Genomic DNA, 21,126 nt, shown 5'->3' with positions numbered 1-21,126 from the left:
CATTAGCACTGACTAAACAAATTGGTCATGATAATTGGATATGAATAAGTAGTTAATTTGAACGAGCGTACGTCGTAGTATTTTATTACTATTTGGTAAACACACTCTGGAGAGTTGGAGTAATTGTGGTGTGCAAATGCTTATCCCGCAATCTTCTCGGCCTGATCCTGTTCATTTGAACTAGGCTAGTCCTAGGCCCACTTTGGGCCACTGAAAATTCACGGTTGGCCTGCACAAATTTTATGGCTTGGGCTCTTTGGGCCCAAGACTGATATGGCAATTGGCACGTTAGCACTCAAGGATGGATTTAGCTTTTAAGTTAGGTAGTGGATTCAAATTAAAAGGTTCATCCTTTCATTTGGATCCGGACTTGAACTTGAGGCCCGATTTTGTAATATTAATTAATTAGGACTTTTCCTTTTTATTTTTATTTTTTAGAGACAAATAAAGTAGAAAATTATAGATTGCTTTAGGTTTGCCCTTTTAGAATAAAAATGAGACGAGCCTCGCCGAACAAAATAAATGAATCACGGGGCCCTCGTTAAATGTATATATTGATTGCTTAGATTTCGGGACGAGCCGTTTAGCGAATTTCATGGCTTTCCCAAAATAATAACGCGCTAGTCACTTCAGGCGCGCTTTTAATAATTTACTTTCTGAAACTTGGGTGCACATTTATGTGGCCCAAATCCAAATCTCGACGGAGTTGAAATGTGTCGATAACCACGGGTGCATTGATGTGACGTGGTTCGAGATGTGTTTTTGCGACGTCGCAATTCTTATTAAAAATAATAATAATAAAAGCGGTAAAGAGTTTAAATTTGCACATAGGTTCAACATGTATTAAAATCAGATAAATAAGCCGAATGTGACAGTTGAGCGACCGTGCTAGAACCACGGAACTCGGGAATGCCTAACACCTTCTCCCGGGTTAACAGAACTCCTTACTCGGATTTTTGGTGCGCGGACTATTAAATAGAGTCAATATTTTCCTCGATTCGGGATTCAACCGGTGACTTGGGACACCATAAATCTCCCAAGTGGCGACTCTGATCCTTTAATAATAAATCCTATTTCGATTGTCTTTTAATTGAAAAAAACTCCCTCCTGGCCCCTTTGCAGTGGCGCGGGTAAAAAGCAGGTATGACAATGACTTATTATATATATTGATATGTGGGTATGAAGAGGCACTTTATACTTTTTAGTTAGAAAGAAAATGAAACATTTTATATATTGTGGAAAGGGTATTTGGAAAATTAAAGTTTTCAAACTTACTTGTACTTTTGGCATTTTCAGTAAGAGATCTGGGATTTTCTTTCATTAAGATATTTGAAAAGCATGATCATTTTCTGGAATTGTGAACTAGCTGAGTATTTTACTTTTGAGATATCTTTTTGATACTTGCATTTATGTTGTTATGAGCTGTTGTGGAAATATAGGTTTTGGACTCAATCATGTGTTAGCTCGTCACTACTTTCAACCTGAGGTTAGGTTTGTTACTTTTGAGTACATGTGGTCGGTTGTACTCACACTACATTTCCTGCACACTGCGTGTAGATCCCGGATGCTGATGTTGCTGCGTTCGATGGTTGCTGGATTTGAAGGTTCACCTGCGTCCTTGATGTAGCTGCCTCTTGTTCATGGTAGCCTTAGCTTTGTAAAACTCTATTTATGTACTTTTCAAACAGAAGATGTATTTTCTTCATATCGGCTTTATGAACTCTATTCTTAGAAGCTCATGATTTGTACTACTAGTCCTTGGGGAATGTATAAAATTCAGTTAACTTCTCTATTTAATTGTTTGGTTGACTTTAATGGATTTGGATAGTTATTAGTTGACTTACCTAGCGGGTTGGGTTAGGTGCCATCACGACTAGTGAATTTTGGATCGTGACACACACCTAGGCTGAAAATTATAGGCTCTCACATATCTACATCTCTATCTAGTGGTATATCTACACCTATTGATTCACACAGTTAGAATGTTGGAGGGTCTGTACAGTGTGATACTTATCATCGGTTGCTTATCGTTCCCTATAAGGACGAGCAAGCAATTCTTATGTTATTTTTAAAAATTTTAATATAGTTTTATATATGTTAAGGAAGGTTATTACATATGTTAAATTTAATACAGATTTTTGACATCCTATAAGTCTACACATGCGATTGTGAAGTCTATGAAATTATTTTATAATAAGCCATGGAATTCCTGCAGATAGATACCATACAATGGTAGAGAGCATATGTGCAACCAATTTAGGTAAAAAGAAATTAAATTTATATATTACTTATTATATTCAACTAATATTAGTACTTATTTTTCGGACGAAGTGTACATGGCAATATTAGTATGAAAATAAATAAGTAATAAATTCGAGAAAAAAGTTGGTCATCAAATTAAAGATACTCTATGTTGCTCGAAGAGGTGGTAACAAGCCCGAATGATTACGAGCATATGTTTGGCATAAAAGGACGAATGCTCCTGATTGGAAAAAGAAGAGTGAACAAAAAAAAGTAGCTTGAGCCTCCAGTAAAGGTGGCTCGTTGCACGCTGGAGGTTCAATTAGTTATGAGGCCCATCAATTGATATTGATAACTTATTTATAAAAAATTTCTTAATTTTACACATATGCGATCAAAATTATACCCAACTCATAATTTTTTATTTTGGAGGAAAAGGAAGAAGGGAGAGATGTGACTCATGCTAAGGTCTTCCGGGAGACACATAAAAAAAAGGACGATACAAAAAGAGACCGGGTCGAGCAGCGTGCGTCAGAGACATATGTAAGATCGTAACTTCAAGGCTATTTTGTTTTTAATTAATAGTTTGTTATATAACATTTTTATCTCAAGAAGGATATCATAAAAGTTTGGACAAGCAGCGTCAGACTCAACCTACTTTAACCCAACTGTCACCGATGATATGACTTTAATATGGATAGAGATGGAGGTGGATAGAGTCTATGGACTTGGATCGTACGATATTCCTCACATTATTTTTTGGGTGCTTCTACTTTGCAAAATCAAGAAGAGATGGAATCTATCCGAAAATAAATTTACGATTTGATGCAATAATGGGAAACATGTTATGAAATAATTGCTAAGAGGTAGAATTTCGTGAACAAACATGCCAAAGATCTATCTGCGGAGGTGACTTAATCAGACGACGAGGATTAGTGTTTTGATTATGGATGTGGTGTTTAGACCTGGTTGTGACAGACATATCTTTGAAGATTTTTAGACTTGATTGTGGTTATGAAGTTTAGACTTGGTTGGCTGTGAATTGTGATAGACTTGATTGTGTTTTGATTGAAGTGTTTAGATTTGTTTGAATATTTTTTATGCTTAGGCTAGTATTTGGACGTTTTTAGGTACAAACGTTATGTTTAATAATTTAATAATTCGTGTTTTATGGGTTTGATTGGTTGAAATTGTAATATTTATTGTTTGGCTGGATTTTTTTGGTTGTTTTTTCTTTTGACAAGTGGTGTATTTTATATAGTTTTTCGACGGATTTTTGACCACTTTAGTTGAAAAAATTACTTGAGTTTTTTTAGTTTTCCTACCGAAGTGGTCAGTATATTAAAAGATGTTTCTGAAAAATGTCCAATTTTTCGACTTGAAAATTTTCTGACGTCGATCGTTGGATAGAAAAAAATTTGGTCGTCCTCCATTTTAGGTTGTCTGACCATGTATGTCGGAAATTTCTGACCGATCGAAAAAGTGATTCCGACCAATGATTTTTTGACCGATCAAATTTTGTCAAAAAATGTCGAAAAAATCGGAATTTTCAACCCTTTTTCAACGGTTCTGGTGGTCGAAAATGCCTAATTTCTGGTAGTGTGTTTCAAATCGATTAATCCCAGTTTGTAATAGTCTTAGTTAAGAATACTTTTCCTGCTTTCAATTAAATCTGCATATCCTTCAGAAAAAAAACTTTCTATTTCGTACTATTTATTCTAACTAACACTTAAACATTTTTATTAATCTTATTTCCGATTTGATAACTATAGATAACTGCTCATAAAAAGTCAGATTACTTACTTGAGAAATAAGATTGATTACTTGCAACATGTTAAAATATTCTAATAATATGAATATATATATATATATATAAATTTACTACCAAAACAATACTAATTTCAGATGGAAATTTCTGATTGAATTTGTCGGTAACTTCTGACAAAATTCATAGGGAATTGGCTTGAAAAGCCCTTCCCAACAAGCCAATTTTCGACGAAATGTCAATGTGACTTTTGTTTTTGTTTTTGGGTAGCGATTAGATCCATAACAAATGTAATAGCTTTAGGTTTTATTTAGAAGATATATGGCTTCTTACCTTTTTCACTTCCTTTGCCTTTTCAACGTCTTTAACCTTCGCCTGGGATACAATTTCGACTTTCTTTTTACTCCATTTCTCTAAGCGTTGATGAATTTTCTTTGCGTCGATAGCACCTTTTACTGTAACTTCATCTTTCTCAAGTTTCACACCCACAGTATGAACTCCTGGAGCCATGTTAAATTGTCATGTCAATGTCAAACCAGTGGTGACTGATGAAAATACAGAAAAATTGCAAGAGCAATCTTCCTGGAAGAAAAACAGGAAAAAGATCCAATTGACCAAATTTCATATTTTTAATCAATAAAGGAAAAAAAGGTCAAAATTACTGCTCTACAATATGAAATGTTTTGTTTTTCCCCTCCAATATACTTTGAGACTATTCATACTATCTCCGTTAGTCAATCATCTCGTACATTAAAATATAGTCAAAGGCAAATGAGTATATTTGGACCTTTTTAAAAAATATTTTGACATTTGAAATCCATGTCCAGTCCACTCCGGAACTCCGTTAAGAACAAGGACAAATACTTACAAATTTAAATATTCCGTATAAATTATAATAAAGGGATCAAATTGGACAGCCTTTTCCATTAAAGAATCTTAGAGCTGTCTCTTTTCAATACATTGTTTTCATCTTTTTAATAGAAAATCTTTATAAATGTTCTCGTAGCCTTAAAAAGTGAAGACCACAGTTCAAAATAAAGCTCTATCAAATGTTTGCAGATTAGCAGCCTAACTGGAAAAAACACCTTATTTTGAAAAGTATTTTTCATAAAAGTACATTTGGAGAGAAACTATTTGTGTTTGGCTAATCAATTTGAAAATCACTTTTGAATAATAATTTGTGTTCGACCAAACTTTTCAAAAAATACTTTTAAGTATTAAATTACAAATAAGGACATAAAGAGATTTATTTAATAGTTAATATTAAAGTAAATAAATAATTTCAAAAATTTATTAGTAAAGACAATAATTAAGTTTTTTCATTTTATTTAAGTAAAATATGAAAATAAAATAAAAAAGTACTTTAATTCTTTCAGGATGATTTAAATATATCAAAATATTATTCAACAAATATAAACGCATTTATCCCAGAAGTTACTATATATTAGAAAGCTATTCTAAAAATAAGAAGAAATATTTATACATTAATATCCTATGTGTTAGATTTAGAATAAGTAAGATTATTTTGGTATATACAACATTTTGCTAAGGGTATTTTTGTAATAAGAAAAAGTAAAAATTGTCTGTGCTTTTGGAGAGAAACTATTTTTTTCTGCTTCTCAAAAAGTGCTTCTGCTTCTTCCCAAAAGCACTTTTTTTTGCGATAAAAGTTTGGCCAAATATTTCAGGCTTAGAAAAAGGTACTTTTTAGAAAGAAAAAAAAAATATTTTTGGACTTGGGAGAAACTTGGCTAAACATACTATTAACTCAGGTAAAACTAGTTATTATTTTGGCTAGGGTGTTCATAAAAATCCGAAAAACCGAACCAAACCGAAAACCAAACCAAATCGACCAAAAAAATCGATACTTTTTGGTTTGGTTTGGTTTTGGTTTTGAAATTTAAAAACCGATCAAATTTGGTTTGGTTTTGGTTTTAATAAAAAAAAAATCGAACCAAACCGAATATAGGAATAGCTATTTTAAATTTAGAATTATACCTATATATATGTATACTTTTATACAAAGTTTCAAATTTTTTATAGTAAATGTTAATCGTTTGCACTTTTAGTACAGTTCTTTACCTTTACATTCTAGTTTGATTGATAATTTTCTTTTGTTAAGTGTAAGAATCTATTTCATGTTAAAAATAATATATTTTTAATTGAGTCCTTAAATTATTCATCACTATTTGATTCAATTATCATTAATATATCTTGCTAAATAATAGATTTCTCAAAGGGCAATTGATTTAATAGTGTTACATTAAAAATGTGGTTGCCGAAATATGTGTTTAGTAGTGTATGTCTTATATTTAAGGAAAAAAATAAAAAATAACCGAAAATACCGACATAAACCGAATCGAGAAAAAACCGACTTAATTGGTTTGGTTTGGTTCTAATATTTGAAAAACCGACTTACTTGGTTTGGTTTCTTTTTAGGGAAAAACCGATCCACACCGAACCATGATCACCCCTAATTTTGGCAAACGTATCAGACCAATTGGCTCTCTTTCTCCCTTTCAAACACAAATCCTTTTTTAACCTAACCTATTGGTCCTAGTATTATAGACGACAGAGCGGCTGCCCGCTAGCGCCAGTGATCATCCCTTGCTTGGTGTTCCCTTGAGCGAAGGTCTAATATACAATTTTCTTCTTCTTGATCGAAGCTCTATCTCTCATTCAACCCTTCAAGGCTTCCTTCAAAATAGGAGTCCATAGGGGTGAATACTTGGATTGGACTTGGAAACCCCCTCGGTAGTACAAATAAAAATATTTAAAAAATTAAGAAATAAGTAAGTTAAAATGTTTAAGTACCTTGGGTCCTCAATAGAGGTTTTCTAATATCATGAGCACATTTTGGGCAGTGGAGACGAACTTTGTAAACTGCAGTGATTACCTCTATCTTTTTCTCTTCTTTAGACATGGCAACCCCTCAGCATTTACTAAAAAGAAGAGATCAGAAAAGGGATTGTTCATTCCTTTGATTTCGTTAAAGTACTTGGCTGAAATTGGTTGGTGGGAATTAGCAGCCGGTGGTTTACTAATATGTGGAAACTTGATGCATGAAAATTTGAATTTAATTAGTAGATTATAATCTTTTGTACCTCAAAATGGTCATTGGAAACAAAAAGATTTGACATCTTTTTTTTTTCTTCACCTCCTTTTTCAGTTTAATTTTTATTTATATAGCTATTTTTTATTTTTCATTCGGCGTCAGTATCCGCTGTAGGGTCCTGACAAATTGAACTTGCCTCAAGTAAGCCCCATTAAAAGAGGAAAATGCTTCATGCCAAAAATAAAAAAAAATTACAGAAATAAGTCACAAATAGGAACTACTTGTCATGACCTAAAAACTCAACCCACGTGATGACACCTAATACCGCTTGTTAGGCAAGCCAACACTTAACGACAAATAAAAGAGAAAAGAAACTAACGGTTAAGAGCAGCATAAAGGTAACTCCGAAATATACAATACGAGTCTAAAATCAGACACTAATGGTCAACCATCTCAAGATATGGAGTCACGAGTACATAAACTACTAGAATTTTTTTAAAATACATTGTCCGATAAAAAAAGAAACAATATAAATGAACAAGGAATTGGTGGTATTTTTCGAAATCACCAAGGCAACTGGATTATATGATTTTCAGGAACATCAAAACACGGGACAGGTGTTCAGACAGAACTTCTAGCACTGCTCATGGGACTGAAAATTGCTGTAAAAAGCACCTCAAACCACTCATCATTGAGACAGATGCACATGCAATAATCAGTATGTTAAACTTAACTACAATCAATAAACTATTTAATTAACAATTGCAGGTTATTACTCTTACAGCTGGATAGTCCTTCTCTCCAAAGCATCTACAGAGAGTAAAATTGTGTAGCAGATAGTTTAGCTAAATATGGAGCCATGCATGCACAGGAGAGCTGTCTACTTTTTGGAAGTCCACCACCTTTTGCCACACCTTCTTACCAACAAGATCAAAGTGGAATGCTAAGAAGAAGGCTGATTAAAACTAAGTCTACTTTGTATAATAGTAGTATTTTAACTAGTATTGTACCTAGTATTCCTAGTAGTGTTTTATCTAGATCTACCTTTGTTACTAGTAATGGTTCCAATATGGGGGCCTTGGTGCCAAACTCTACTTTTGTAAATCTGATGCCACTGATTGTCACGACCTAACAGCTCTCCTGTAAGTGTTTGATTATCTATAATATAACTATATCTTTTCGACCAAAAATAAAAGAAATTGGAAGATGACCCCAGGCCTACGAACTATATGCAACTCTACCTCGAATCACCTACTCGGTATTTGCTAAGCACCTCTCGGTACTTTGTTGGTACTAATATTCGAATCTGCACAAGAAGTGCAGAAGTATAGTATAAGTACAACCGACCCAATGTACTCCATAAGTGTCGAGCCTAACCCCGACGAAGTAGTGATAAAGCTAAAGCAAGAAACCTACGTATACGTATGTATAATTAAGTGACAAGAAATAACGAGAAATAAAGAAGTAAGATAACAAGAAAAATATATATAACATGTCCCCACAATAAGCCATGATGGTGCCCAACGATGCCGTTAGGCAAGCCAATAATAAAATTATCATAACAAAAGCTAATCCAAATGCATTTCGAAACAATTAGAGAAATAAAGAGTGAAATTATTCGTTTTTATAGAAAATATAGATATTATTATTATTATTATTATTATTATTTTAAATGTTCGAATAGGGCCAAAATATAAATCAAAAAATCATAGCCGAATACAATCAAGAGCAAAATCTAAATCTAAAAAATTTGGGGTTACAAGTGCATGAGCATCTTCTAGGGAGTACAATACTAATACAACATGTCTAAAATATAACATAGACATGATAAAATAAATGAATAAGATGGAGACTCCGTGTCCTGCGGATCGTAACAAGACTCCGTGTCCTGCAGCTCACTATAAAGTCCCCTCAGTAGCCGTTCCTATGCACCAAGATGACCGCCAAATGAACCTATCTTACTACCTGCACTATTAGTGCAAAAGTGTAGCATCAACATGTAAATCAACACATACCTAGTAAGTATAGTAACACTATGTAAATTCGGATTAGGTGTAAATTTATTAAAGGAGTATTAATGTAAAATTTTAGGCATGTGAAGTCCTATTGGGATGAGTATGGTAAAAATAGTTATTTCGGAATCAAGACAGAGAGTCAGGTGCATAAGATTTGATAAAATCGACTAAGTTTATGGAAGGTATGTCTTCCAGCCTGATTTCAAGTGAAACTCTTTTCAGAATTTGAGAAAACAAAAAATATGAAAGTTATAGCCAATTGAAATACCTTTTCAATTATATATTTTGAAGCTTGAACGGATCTCTGTGCAAAATGTTATGCATATTTTACTGGACAATGCACAACCTGTGCGCTCAGATGCATGCCCAACTCTCCCGTGCATGACAACACACTTGTGGCAGTGCTATTGCCCTTGCTGCAGATTTAAGTGTGTGGTTGAGCCTTCAGCTGCATGGACACGCACCTAAAGGGCCATTTTAAAAGCCCTACCTCGTTCCCCACACCCCAAAATACGAAAACATGCTCTAGGAAGGGAAGCTCTCAAGAACCTAACTTCCTCCAAGGTCCCTTCATCATCCAAGGTAAGTTCTAATTATGACTCTAAGTTAATTTTAATTCCTCAACACCTTATTAACATGGGTAATAATTGAGACTCTAAGTTCTAATTGAGATTTTTAGAATTTATCTAGGAGTAAGAGGATGGGTTGTTGGGTGTAGAAACATCACTAATAAGGGCTATGAGGTTTTACACCAATAAGGTTTTTGATAAAATACCTAAGTGACTAAAACATGAGCATTACTGCTAATATTGGTTCCACTTGATAGATATTTCCATAGATTATCGTTGAAAGAGGCGATGAAAATTATGATGCGCTTAAAAAGGCTAACATCAAGGTATGTGAGGATAACTCTCTATGTTTCAGAATGTTTGGGATTCTACTTACATCTCATTCTTATGACTATTACGAATTGCCTCAGAAAGTAAATATGCCTCAGTTCCATGAATAGTTATAGAATTTCTATTCTATAGATGACATGGTTTCATAATTCGTTCAATATTCCATGAGTCTCAGTTATGACAAATTATTTTATTATGAATACATGTCCCAGTATAGTTCTATTCAGCATTTCAGTATCATGTAACTCAATATGATTCAGTATTTCAGTATCTTGTATTGCAGTATGATCCTCAGACCCTGATTTTAAATCCTTGAACGTTGAACACATGTATTTAGGCCTGAGGCCGTAATGTATGCTTTATGCATCTTAGGTCCTGAGGCCACAATACATACACACACACATACACACACACACACACACATATACTAAGGCCGAAGATTATTTAATCAGATAAACAAGTGGTTTCTCATTCAGAACAGGGAGTATTCATATCTTCACTGTCTTGCTCAGTTCAGTTATCAATTATCAGTTCAGTTTAAGTATTTACAGTTCTTTCTTTTAGTTGTTTTATATATTAGTGCAATTCAAATGTATTGACGTCCCCTTTTTCCGGAGGCCTGCATCTTATGATGCAGGTAATGATTTACAAGTTGACCATTCTTCTTGCTAGGACATCTCGTATCAGCTATTGGTGAGCCCTAGTCTTTTAGGGCATTGTCCCTCTTTTTTAGTCTTTATAGTATTTCAGTTAGTAAGGTATGCGGGGGACCTTATCTCGATAAATAATTAGTATTTTAGTATTCTTTAGAGGCCTCATCGACTATAATCCAGTTAGTCAAATTTTAGCAGGCTTTTATGTGTTAGATTGGTTGGCTACTTGTTTATACTTGCAGACTTTTCAGCACTTTCTACATTTATGACATTTCAGTCAGACTCTTTAGTAGATCATCTTGTTGCATGTTTATATTCAACTTACAATTATACCATATATTGATCCAGCTCTCCAGCTGGTTTGCTCGGTCACATGTAGTCAGGCACTAAGTGTCATGTTACGCCCAAGCCATGGTTCAGGACGTGACAAAGCTTGGTATCAGAGCCTAGGTTTAAGAGTCCTAGGGAGTCTAGGAAGGCGTGTCCAGTAGGGTCACCTTTATGTATGTGTGCGTGCCACACGTGTATACAGTTGACCACCAAGACATTTAGGATAGTTCAATTTCTTTCATACTCTAGATTGTGCAGTTAGATCTACGCTTTCAAGAATCCTTCTAACTCATGCGAATTACATATTTCGAAAAATGCCTACAAAAAAGTACACCAAGAGGACCTCGGCTACTCGCTAGAGGGCTATGGCTAATGCTGCTCACGAGGAGGACACTCCAGCACAAGGAGTTTCATTGGGATCGGTGCCTAGTGCTTCAGACATGGATGTCAGGGGAGCTATCCAGTTGCTATCCCAGATTGTTGCTACTCAGGCTCAGAGGCAGGGAACGAGTGCGGTTCATGAGATGAATAGTTCTAGGTCCAGGGAATTCCTTAACATGAAACCTATAGTTTTCACAAGGTCCAAAAGGATGAGGATCCATAAGAATTCATTGATGATGTTTCGAAGATATTTCGAGTGATGCATGCTGCAGACACTAAGGTAGCAGAGCTTGTTGTGTACCAACTGAAGGATGTTGCTAACACTTGCTAGGAAACATGGGAAGAGTCACGAGGGGAGGATGCAACTTCTGCAACTTGGAAGGAGTTTACAGATGCATTTCTTGAGTATTTTCTACCCATTGAGGTCTTGGAAGCTAAGGCTTTAGAGTTTTAGAGACTCAAACAAAATGAGATTGAGTGTGAACGAGTATTACCTCAAGTTCATCGTTCTGTCCAAGTATGCTCCGGAAATGTTACGTGATATGAGGGCTAGAGTTGGCAGTTTGTGTTGGGGCTTTCAGATGACTTGTTTGCTGATGCTAATATAGCTGCTCAAAACAATGACATGACCATTACTAAGATGGTTGCCTTTGTTCAAGAGAACGAAGACAGGCTAAAGAAAGAAGAGTGACTACAGAAAGAGAATGATAGGAAATTTAGCAAGAGAGCTAAGTCTGTGGAAAAACTCAACCACAAGGTATCTCAAGGAGGTGTTAACTGTCATTTCTTCAGGAAACCAAAATCGAGACCTACTTCATCTTTAGCTAGTGCACCACTTCAGAGGTACAAGATTAACAAGAAAAGCTAGAATTTCAGAGCAGCAGGCTCATGGTCACATGCTAGTGTTGTCTACAGAATCCTTGATTACCCTATTTGCAACACGTGTGGCAAGAGGCACCTAGAGGTGTGTCATTCGTGCACAAATAGTTGCTTTGGGCTCAGCCAACAGGGCCACTTCTTAAGGGATTGTCCATCATCAAGGCATAATAATGGGGAAATGTAGCTTAGTCCACTAATTTAACAGCCCCTCATAACTCTTAGGCCCAACAAGGGCGTGGTACAACAAAGTCCGATAATACGGGCGGTGGTCAAAACAGTTTGTATGCACTAGCAGGCCATCAAGATACAGAGGCTTGTAGAGATGTTGTCACAGGTATGCTAACAATCTTCACCTTTGATGTCTACTCTCTTATGGATATGGGATCCACCCTATCTTATGTAACCCCATATATTGCTAAGTTATTTGGGATAGAACCAGAAAAATTGTGTGAACCTTTAGAAGTGTCCACTCCATTTAGAAAATCAGTTATAACTAAAATTATATATTGGGGATGTCTAGTCAAAGTGTATCTTCCTCTTACCGTAGAAGACTTAATATAATTGGAGATGGCACACTTCGATGTAATCATGTGCATGGATTGGTTAGAGTCCTGTTATGACACAGTGGGTTATAGAACCAAAATAGTAAGTTTTGAATTTTTCGGTGAACCAGTCTTAGAATGAAAAAAGGATGCAGTAGCACCTAGGGGTAGGTTTATTTCCTATCTTAAGGCCAGAAATATGATCTCTAAAGGGTATATCTATCAAGTATTTTGAGTTAGGGATGAAGATGCGTAGATTTCCACTCTCCAATTAGTACCAATACTAAATGAGTTCCCAGAATTGTTTCCTGGAGACCTTCCGGAGTCACCTCCTGATAGAGAGATTGACTTTGAAATTGATCCACACCCTGACACTAAGCCGATATCTATTCCACCTTATAGAATGGCTCCTGCAGAGTTGAAAGAGCTAAAAGTCTAGTTGAAATATATTCAAGATAAGGGATTTATAAGGCCAAGTGTCTCACCTTGGGACGCACCGGTCTTGTTTGCCCAAAAGATGGATGGGTCGGTTGAATAAAGTCATCATCAAGAACAAGTTCCCTCTACCCAGAATAAATGATTTATTCGATCAACTTCAAGGTGGCCAATATTAATCCAAGATTCACCTCAGATTGGGGTACTACTAGCTGAAGGTTAAGGAAGATGATATACCTAAAACACCTTTCCGGACTCGTTATGGGCATTTCAAATTTTTGGCAATATCATTCGGTTTGACGAATACACTAGAAGCTTTCATGGACCTTATGAATAGGGCATTCAAGCTTTATCTTGATTTGTTCTTTATTGCATTTATTGATGACATCTTGATTTATTCCCGTAGCGAGACTGACCATGCAAAACATCTCAGAATCATGTTGCAGATACTACATGATCACAAGATATATACAAAATTTTCTAAGTGTGAATTCTGTTTGAAGTCAGTAGCGTTTTTGGGCAATGTCATCTCAGACGAAGGCGTGAAGGTGGATTTTTCGAAAATAGAGGCAATAAAGAATTGGCCTAGACCCACCTCCGTATCCTATATAAGAAGTTTCTTGGGTATAACAGGCTGTTATAGGTGTTTTATACAGTGATTTTCCTCTATCACATCCCCTTTGACTAGACTAACTCAAAAGAAGGTTAAGTTTCAGTGGTCAGACGCTTGCGAGAAGAGTATCGAGGAGATGAAGAAGAGGTTGACTTCTCCTCCAATTTTGACATTACCGCAAGGAACCGAAGGGTTTGTTGTTTATTGTGATGGTTCAGGGGTTGGTCTTAGGTGTGTGTTAATGCAGCACGGTAAATTCATAGCCTACACATCCAGACAAGTTAAGGCTCACGAGAAGAATTACCCGACTCATGATCTTGAGTTAGCAGCTGTGGTATTTGCACTAAGATCTGGTGCCATTATTTGTATGGAGGGCATGTTGATATTTCATAGATCACAAGAGTCTCCACTACATATTCAAGTAAAGAGAATTGAATATTCGTCAGAGAAGGTGGCTCGAATTGCTCAAGGATTATGATGTTTAGATTCTCTATCATCTGGGAAAAGCAAATGTTGTAGCCAATGTTCTCACTCGGTGTTCTATGCGAAGCTTAACTCATGTTGAAGAAGAAAAGTGAACTATGATGAAGGAAGTTCGCCGCTTAGCAAGTCTAGGATTTCGACTTCTGGACTCTGAAGATGGTGGCGTTGTTTTCTAGAACATGGCTGAATCCTTCTTAGTAGCCAATGTTACCCAAGTTCACACCTCAAATTGGGGTTGTGAAGCGGTCGATGCAATTGTAGTTACCCAACTAGGAGCCGAGATCGATTCCATAGGGAGCGTAGATGGTATTAGTAGTATATATTTGGACTAAGCGCGTGAGGTGTCTAAGTTGCACTTCCACAAACTTTGTTTTGATTCTACTTGTACATTATGCTATGCTTTGCAAATATAAAATATGAAACTAGAGATTAATGTTTTTGTGGTTATTTTTCAAATATGTAAAAGGTCTAGGGCTATGACTCCCACCTAGGTGGTTGCCTAACGGGCTGTGGGCTTTAGAGCAAGTTTCATTGGTTGAGGTGTAATATAGCAATCAACACACAATTACCCACTCAATACCTCTCGGTAATAGAGTTGTTTTGCCTAATTTGTCTTTCTCAAATCCAAATGGGTAATTCCCAAAACAATTGATAGATGCTCAAGTCGAGTTTTACTATCTCTAGATTCAACCCTTTAATTGGGACTATCAATTTCTTGAGTTCACCCCGATTTCTTGTTAGCCAAGTTTTCCTAGACTCAATCTCTCTTTCTCAAGTAGAGGCTAAGTCAAATAGGCTTGAATCAATGTTTGCAACCATTAATTCTACAATTAAGGCAATAACTAGACTAAATATTACACACCCAACCATAAACAAGCCCTAAATAAAACACCCATTAGGTTCCCACACTAGGGTTGGGTCACAACCCTAGTTAGAAATTTAGCTACTCATAGATAAAAATGAAGAAATTAAAGAAGAAATGATAATTAAGATCATATTGCAAGATTAAAAGATACTAATCTAATGCTTAGTCACTAAAGTAAGCTAAAGTTACTAAAACCAGTAAAGAAAAATGACTATAAATTTTCATATGTTCAAACTTAACCTAAATTTGACAAAAAGAACTATTTATACCCAGCTGAAATTATCGGACAAAATTGCCCCTGCAGAGGTTTTGTGGCCGCACAATTCTGTGTGTGGTCCGCACTTTGAGGTTGTCTTGACAGGATGGACTTCTACAACCGCACAACTCAGGGTTTTGGCCGCACTTCTTCAGATTCCGCGGACCGCATATTTTTGAGTGCGGCTGTACACTTGAACTTGAGCTTGACATGAGAGACTTCTGCGGACCGCATATTTGAATTCTGCGGCAACACAATAATGATGCAGTCCACACTTCTTCATGGACCTAGAATCACATCTCTCTGAACCTCATCTTCTACGGCCGCACAATAATTGTGCCCGATCTGCACTTTGCATAGGAAATATGTCAGAGGTTTCTTCATGGTTTGCGACCGCACTCAATATTATGCGGTCTGCATTTTGATCTTTTTTCTTTGTTTTAGTCCTTTTCCAAAATTACTCCTTCTTGAGCTGATTTTCATCTCTTTGACTCATATTCCAACACTTCTGCACATTTTATCAGTTTTCAGGAATACCTTTAAGCAATTTTGAGCTAAAACGAAAGTAAAAGAGTACAAATAAATAGTCAAAATCCCTACCTATCAACTCCCCAAACTTATGCTTTTTCTTATCCTCAAGCAAATAAGGTAATTCCCACCTCCACAAGAGAAGAGCTATTTCAGCTAGCCTAAGGTAAATCAAACATATATCAATTGGGACCAACAATTACCCGTAACACTTATGAATTATCAACAAGGCAATGATTTGCCTTTTCAAGTACAATAGTTCAAATGTGACACTAGAGAATCAAAAACTGACTTTATTCATCAAGGAAGCTCGCTCTTTCATGTAGGTCATTGTTGATCCCAAAATCCTCCTCCTCAACTATCCGTTAGCATATCTCACTCAAGAATGTAGCATGCAATTCAAGGATTTGTGAAATGTTCGCTCATCTCTTTCAAAAGAATGCCACAAGTATGGCTCTAGGTACCATATGCTTGCCTCTCAAGTAAATCACCACTAATGTAAGTTCACTCGGCTTGAAATCACGTAGGGATTTTTTGGAATGTCATGAAGGCTTATTGGACAGTGGTAGGGAATGCTGGAATAGAAACGAATTCATCTTTCCTTAAGCACTCCATTTTTTTCTTTTTGACTCATATTTTGCTGACTCTTTAAGTTATTATATTTTTCCTCAGGGGAACTAGAGAGACTTAACATCACTCTTTCTCGGTCATGATGGTCATTTTCTCCTTTTTTTGTTTTCTCCATGCTTTGCATCATTGCTTTTCTTTGAATCCTTTCAACTCTTCACTTTATTCACTTTCTTTTTGGATTTTTCTTTTGTTCATTCTTTTTTTTTCTTTGCCTTTCCTTTTCTTCATTTCTTCTCTTTTTGTGCCTTTATACCACTTTCAAACTCCTCATCTCTCCTCAAACTTATGTTTTAGCCAATTACTTCCCAAGAATGATAAGGAAAGATAGGGTGCCAAGAGAGGGTCACTATAAAATGGGTAAAGGCTTGTAAAGTGGCTATCAAATGAGAAAGGTCTTAGGATCATATGTATTGAGTAGGGATAACAACATTTGTGGGACATGGAAAATTTCAAGAGGGTCAAGGAGAGCGTACAATCACTTCTCAAGCCAAGAAAAACCTAGAATTTTGCCTAGAAACACATTTGGGGCAAGTTCTAGAGCATTTGCACTGGTACTTAGACTTGCAACAAAAATATCACTTCTCACACAATTGGATTTTTAAAGAGGATAGATTTAAGGGCCCACAACAACCCTATTCAAGATTGAAATTACTAATGGTTCAACTAGCACTCAATGATTGCTCAAGTCAACACAAGAGTCTCAAGGTCAATAATTAGAGCTATTTCTTAACAAAAACTTGTTTTTAACCATAAGGTCGTAGTTAAATGTATTAGTACAAGTGAAGCATGCTTGACCTTTTTTATTCATTAGTACTACTATTTTTACCTAGACATCAAAAACGGACTCAATCCCTTAAGAAGGTTGTCACGCCATCCATCGTTGGAAGGAGCCACCCGGTTCACACAAAACCCACCTTTGGAAAAAATCGTGGTATTAAGAAAACCAAAGGCTTATTTCTCACTTAAACATAAAAAGAAACTACCAAATCAAAAAGAAGATATTAAAGTAAATAAGAAGTTATGCTACTAAGAAAACAAACTAAAGAAGCTATGAAATAAACTAATGAAAGTAAGACAAATTAATAAACAAACCGAGGGGAATACAATATATACATAAAAAGAGAGAGGAATATATACATAATGAAAGGGATAATAAAGATAAAAAAAGAATATTAATGTTATTACAGGCCAATGTCATATCAAACCGACCAAAATAGACCACCCTCCGAATAAGAATAAGCATTGTCCTTAATGCTTAACAAAAATTAGAATAAGAAGGGTAGAAAGTGAAGAGAACTTCCTATGTGGTCTCAGTGTACATGGTATCATCAGCACCCTCGGGATCTTCCAACTGGATCTCATCATCTTTTGCTCGGGGAATAACAGGGTTGGTGAACATCTAGAGCACCTCTTCAGTAGTGTGGGCAGCAAGGTCTAGCTCCTCAGACTTGCCAGCTGCTTCCTCTGATGCCTTAGGTATTGGTGGTGCTGCTGGTGCTGACTCCATCAGCAGATCAAGAGGTATATCCCCAACGGATGCTATCTTGGCAACTTTTTTTCTCAATCTATCCATTGATTTCTTCGAAGCCTGAGATTTCCTCATCTTCTTCACCTGTTTGCCCAACTTCTCAATTGCTCCCCCATGTGCCACCAATGGAGCCATGATAGTCTTTTGGTTCTCCAGAATTTTCTTCAATGTTTCTTCCACTGACGGAGGTACTTGTGGTGCTGCTAGGGCAGAAGACTGTGTTGCAACAACACTGGATATGTCAGACAACTTTAAAGTAGTTGTCTGCATCCAGTTGTTGAGACTCGACAATGTCTGGGAGACTCACAGTGTAGTGAGTGGATATGTGGATGAGGAAGGCACTAGTACTAATGTAGATGGTCTAGAAAATAGCGGTGGTGGCATATCAGCTGTCTTAGTGGAGGGACCGGTTACTGTGGAAGGCATGGCAACTGTAGAAGGCTCAGCAGCTGAATCTGTAACCAACACCATTAGCTCATCAGACTGGCCACCAATGGTAGTTGCTTTACCCTTAAACTTTGGGTTCCCCGGTCCTTGCAAAGAGTACCATGAGAAGGTCTTTTTGGCCCGCACCTGTGTATCAAATCTCCTCGGCTCCACCTTGGCATCGTTAAGGTATTCAGTGAGGGTGTTTGGATATGGGTAGGAGCTTTCATCTTTTCGGACAACCACTGACATGTCGGCCGACATGATGGCACCCACATTGATTGGGTACCCAGCCATGATAGATGCCACAAGAACTACTCGGGGAAGTGGAAGATTGTTCTCATCCTGCTCGGGTCTATCCGGCTGCACACAAAAGTTTGCCACCCTTTTGCTTCAAAATGGAGGGTGTTCCATGCAATGGAAACTCCCGTTGTGATCCACGGTGGTAGTGGTCCTGGAGCTATCAAGATCTCTGCTAGCCAAGGGCGAGCTGCATCACCCATAGAAAGATTCTCCATGTACTGGATTACCTCTACCTTCTCAAATCCCATGTAAGTGTTTAGAGTGCATTTATCAAATTTAACCTTCAGATTCCTCACTTTGGTCACTTTGGTACTTTTCTTGATGTGTGCCACAATGTTATGCCCCGCAATATTACGTCAATATTATGTCCCACAGTATTATATTATGATAATGTTATGCTCTACAGTAATATGTTACGATGGTATTATCCTCTACAGTAATATATTACTATTGATGTTACATCCTGCAGTATTAAGTTACGATAGTGTTGTACCCGATAGTATTACATTACTGTGATATTACGTTTTGTAGTAATAAGTTACGACGATGTTTCACCCTGCATTATTTTACATTGAATTTGTCGTAAGGTAATTGATATCAGTCCAAGGAAAAGATTATTTGGGGATTATAAGGATTATGCTATTTCACAAGTGATTAGTAAATTCATGAAGGTGATAGGGGGAGCAAGTCTAAAAAAATGAATTTTGTCAAAGTTTGGCATTCTGGGATAAAATACGGCCCGAGCTAAAATACCCCGTATTTATGGACTAGTGCCATACAAGGTACTACATGACCATTATAGAAAGGTGTATAAGGTATGTGAAAAGTGAGTAATATTTTAAGTAATTTGAGAAAGTTCTTAATTTTGCGGGTAATTGGTTAATTACCGGGTAACGGGACATTACCTAAATACCTAATAAGTGGATAATTATTAATATTTCCCACCCTACCCCATGTGGCAGCCTCTATGTCTAAGTAGATATGACTCATTTGTTTGAGGGAAAGGTGGCATAACATTAATAATTAAAGATTTAAGTCTTCAAGATGAAGACACTTCGTAATAATGTTGGAAACTTCAAGATAAAAGCCTTGAAGACTAAAAATCTTTAGTCATAATGTAAGAGCATTCAAGATTCATAAAGATTTCATACAAATTAACCTTTCTAATTCAAGAGAGAGGTAACAGATATTCACGCAAAGTAGACAACAGATTTTTCCGTACTCTGATTTTCCCGTCACGAGTTTTGTCGCAATAGTCGTGTGTTGGAAGGATTGTCAAGAGAATCATCTCAGGTATGTTAAGGCCCTCCCTTCTTTCTTTTGGCATGATCCAGATTATACTGAAGAAACGAGCAAATAGACAGTTTCTATAAATTACTCTATTCATAGAAATAGTCGGGGTGTCTATATTTTTTATTCCCCATGAGAATTATTATTATTTTCCGTTCATGGGTATCAGAATAATACGCAGTTGAAAAAGTTTATCCGGAAGGAATATCTAGATTATTATGTATTTTTCATGCATTTCACTCATTTATACATGTGCATTGGCTCATGACCAGATGGCGTTATATACGCGTATATATGTAAATATATGTATATGGGATATGAGAAAAGGTTACGGCGTTATATACGCATCACCACCTGATCAGCTGGTATATGATTATGATGTTGCCCACAGTGGCTGAAATATGATTCAAACGGCGTTATATATGCATATATGGGTATGTATTCATGTGTGTGTGTGTGTGTGTGTGTGTATATATATATATATATATATATATATATATATATATATATATATATATATATATATATATATATATATATGGGATATGGGAAAGGTTATGGCGTTATATACGCGCCACCACCAGATCAGCTGGTATACGATGATGATTTTTCCCACAGTGGCCGATATGATATGATGGGATGCCCTCAGAGGCTGATGATGTTATGAAACATGTACCTATGCACGACATGACATTCATACGCATACGCATGACACTAAAAGTAATTTATGATTTACAAAGTTATTTAGACTTACAGGTTGAGTCATGTACTCTATATGTCTTTCATGTCTCTTATGTATTGATTTATGTGCCTTACATACTCAGTACATTATTCGTACCGACGTCCCTTTTGCCTGGGGATGCTGCGTTTCATGCCCGCAGGTCCCGATAGACAGGTCGAGAGCCCTCCATATAGGCTATCAGCTCAACAGAAGATGTTGGTGCGCTCCATTTGCTTCGAAGTTGCTTGTTTGGTTAGTATGAGTAAGACATATATTGTTTGGTATGGT

General features: G+C 36.3%; 1 protein-coding gene across 1 annotated transcript in view; it reads right to left on the bottom strand.

Annotated features, from left to right (window-relative positions):
- Positions 1-6,959, bottom strand: part of LOC107800854 (heavy metal-associated isoprenylated plant protein 4-like) — a 38,812-nt gene extending 31,853 nt beyond the window's left edge. Inside the window, exons 1-2 of the mRNA XM_075255003.1 lie at positions 6,821-6,959; positions 4,340-4,506 (exon numbers count right to left, since the gene is read on the bottom strand). Of these exons, the coding sequence (XP_075111104.1) occupies positions 4,340-4,506; positions 6,821-6,929 (276 nt within the window). The 5' untranslated portion in view covers positions 6,930-6,959. The remainder of the gene's footprint in view (positions 1-4,339; positions 4,507-6,820) is intronic.
- Positions 6,960-21,126: the final 14,167 nt, after the last annotated feature.

Source organism: Nicotiana tabacum, chromosome 1, assembly GCF_000715075.1.
Source record: "Nicotiana tabacum cultivar K326 chromosome 1, ASM71507v2, whole genome shotgun sequence".
Lineage (NCBI taxonomy): Eukaryota > Viridiplantae > Streptophyta > Magnoliopsida > Solanales > Solanaceae > Nicotiana > Nicotiana tabacum.
Note: the sequence above shows the minus strand (reverse complement) of the source record. Positions and strands in the feature narration are given on the sequence as shown.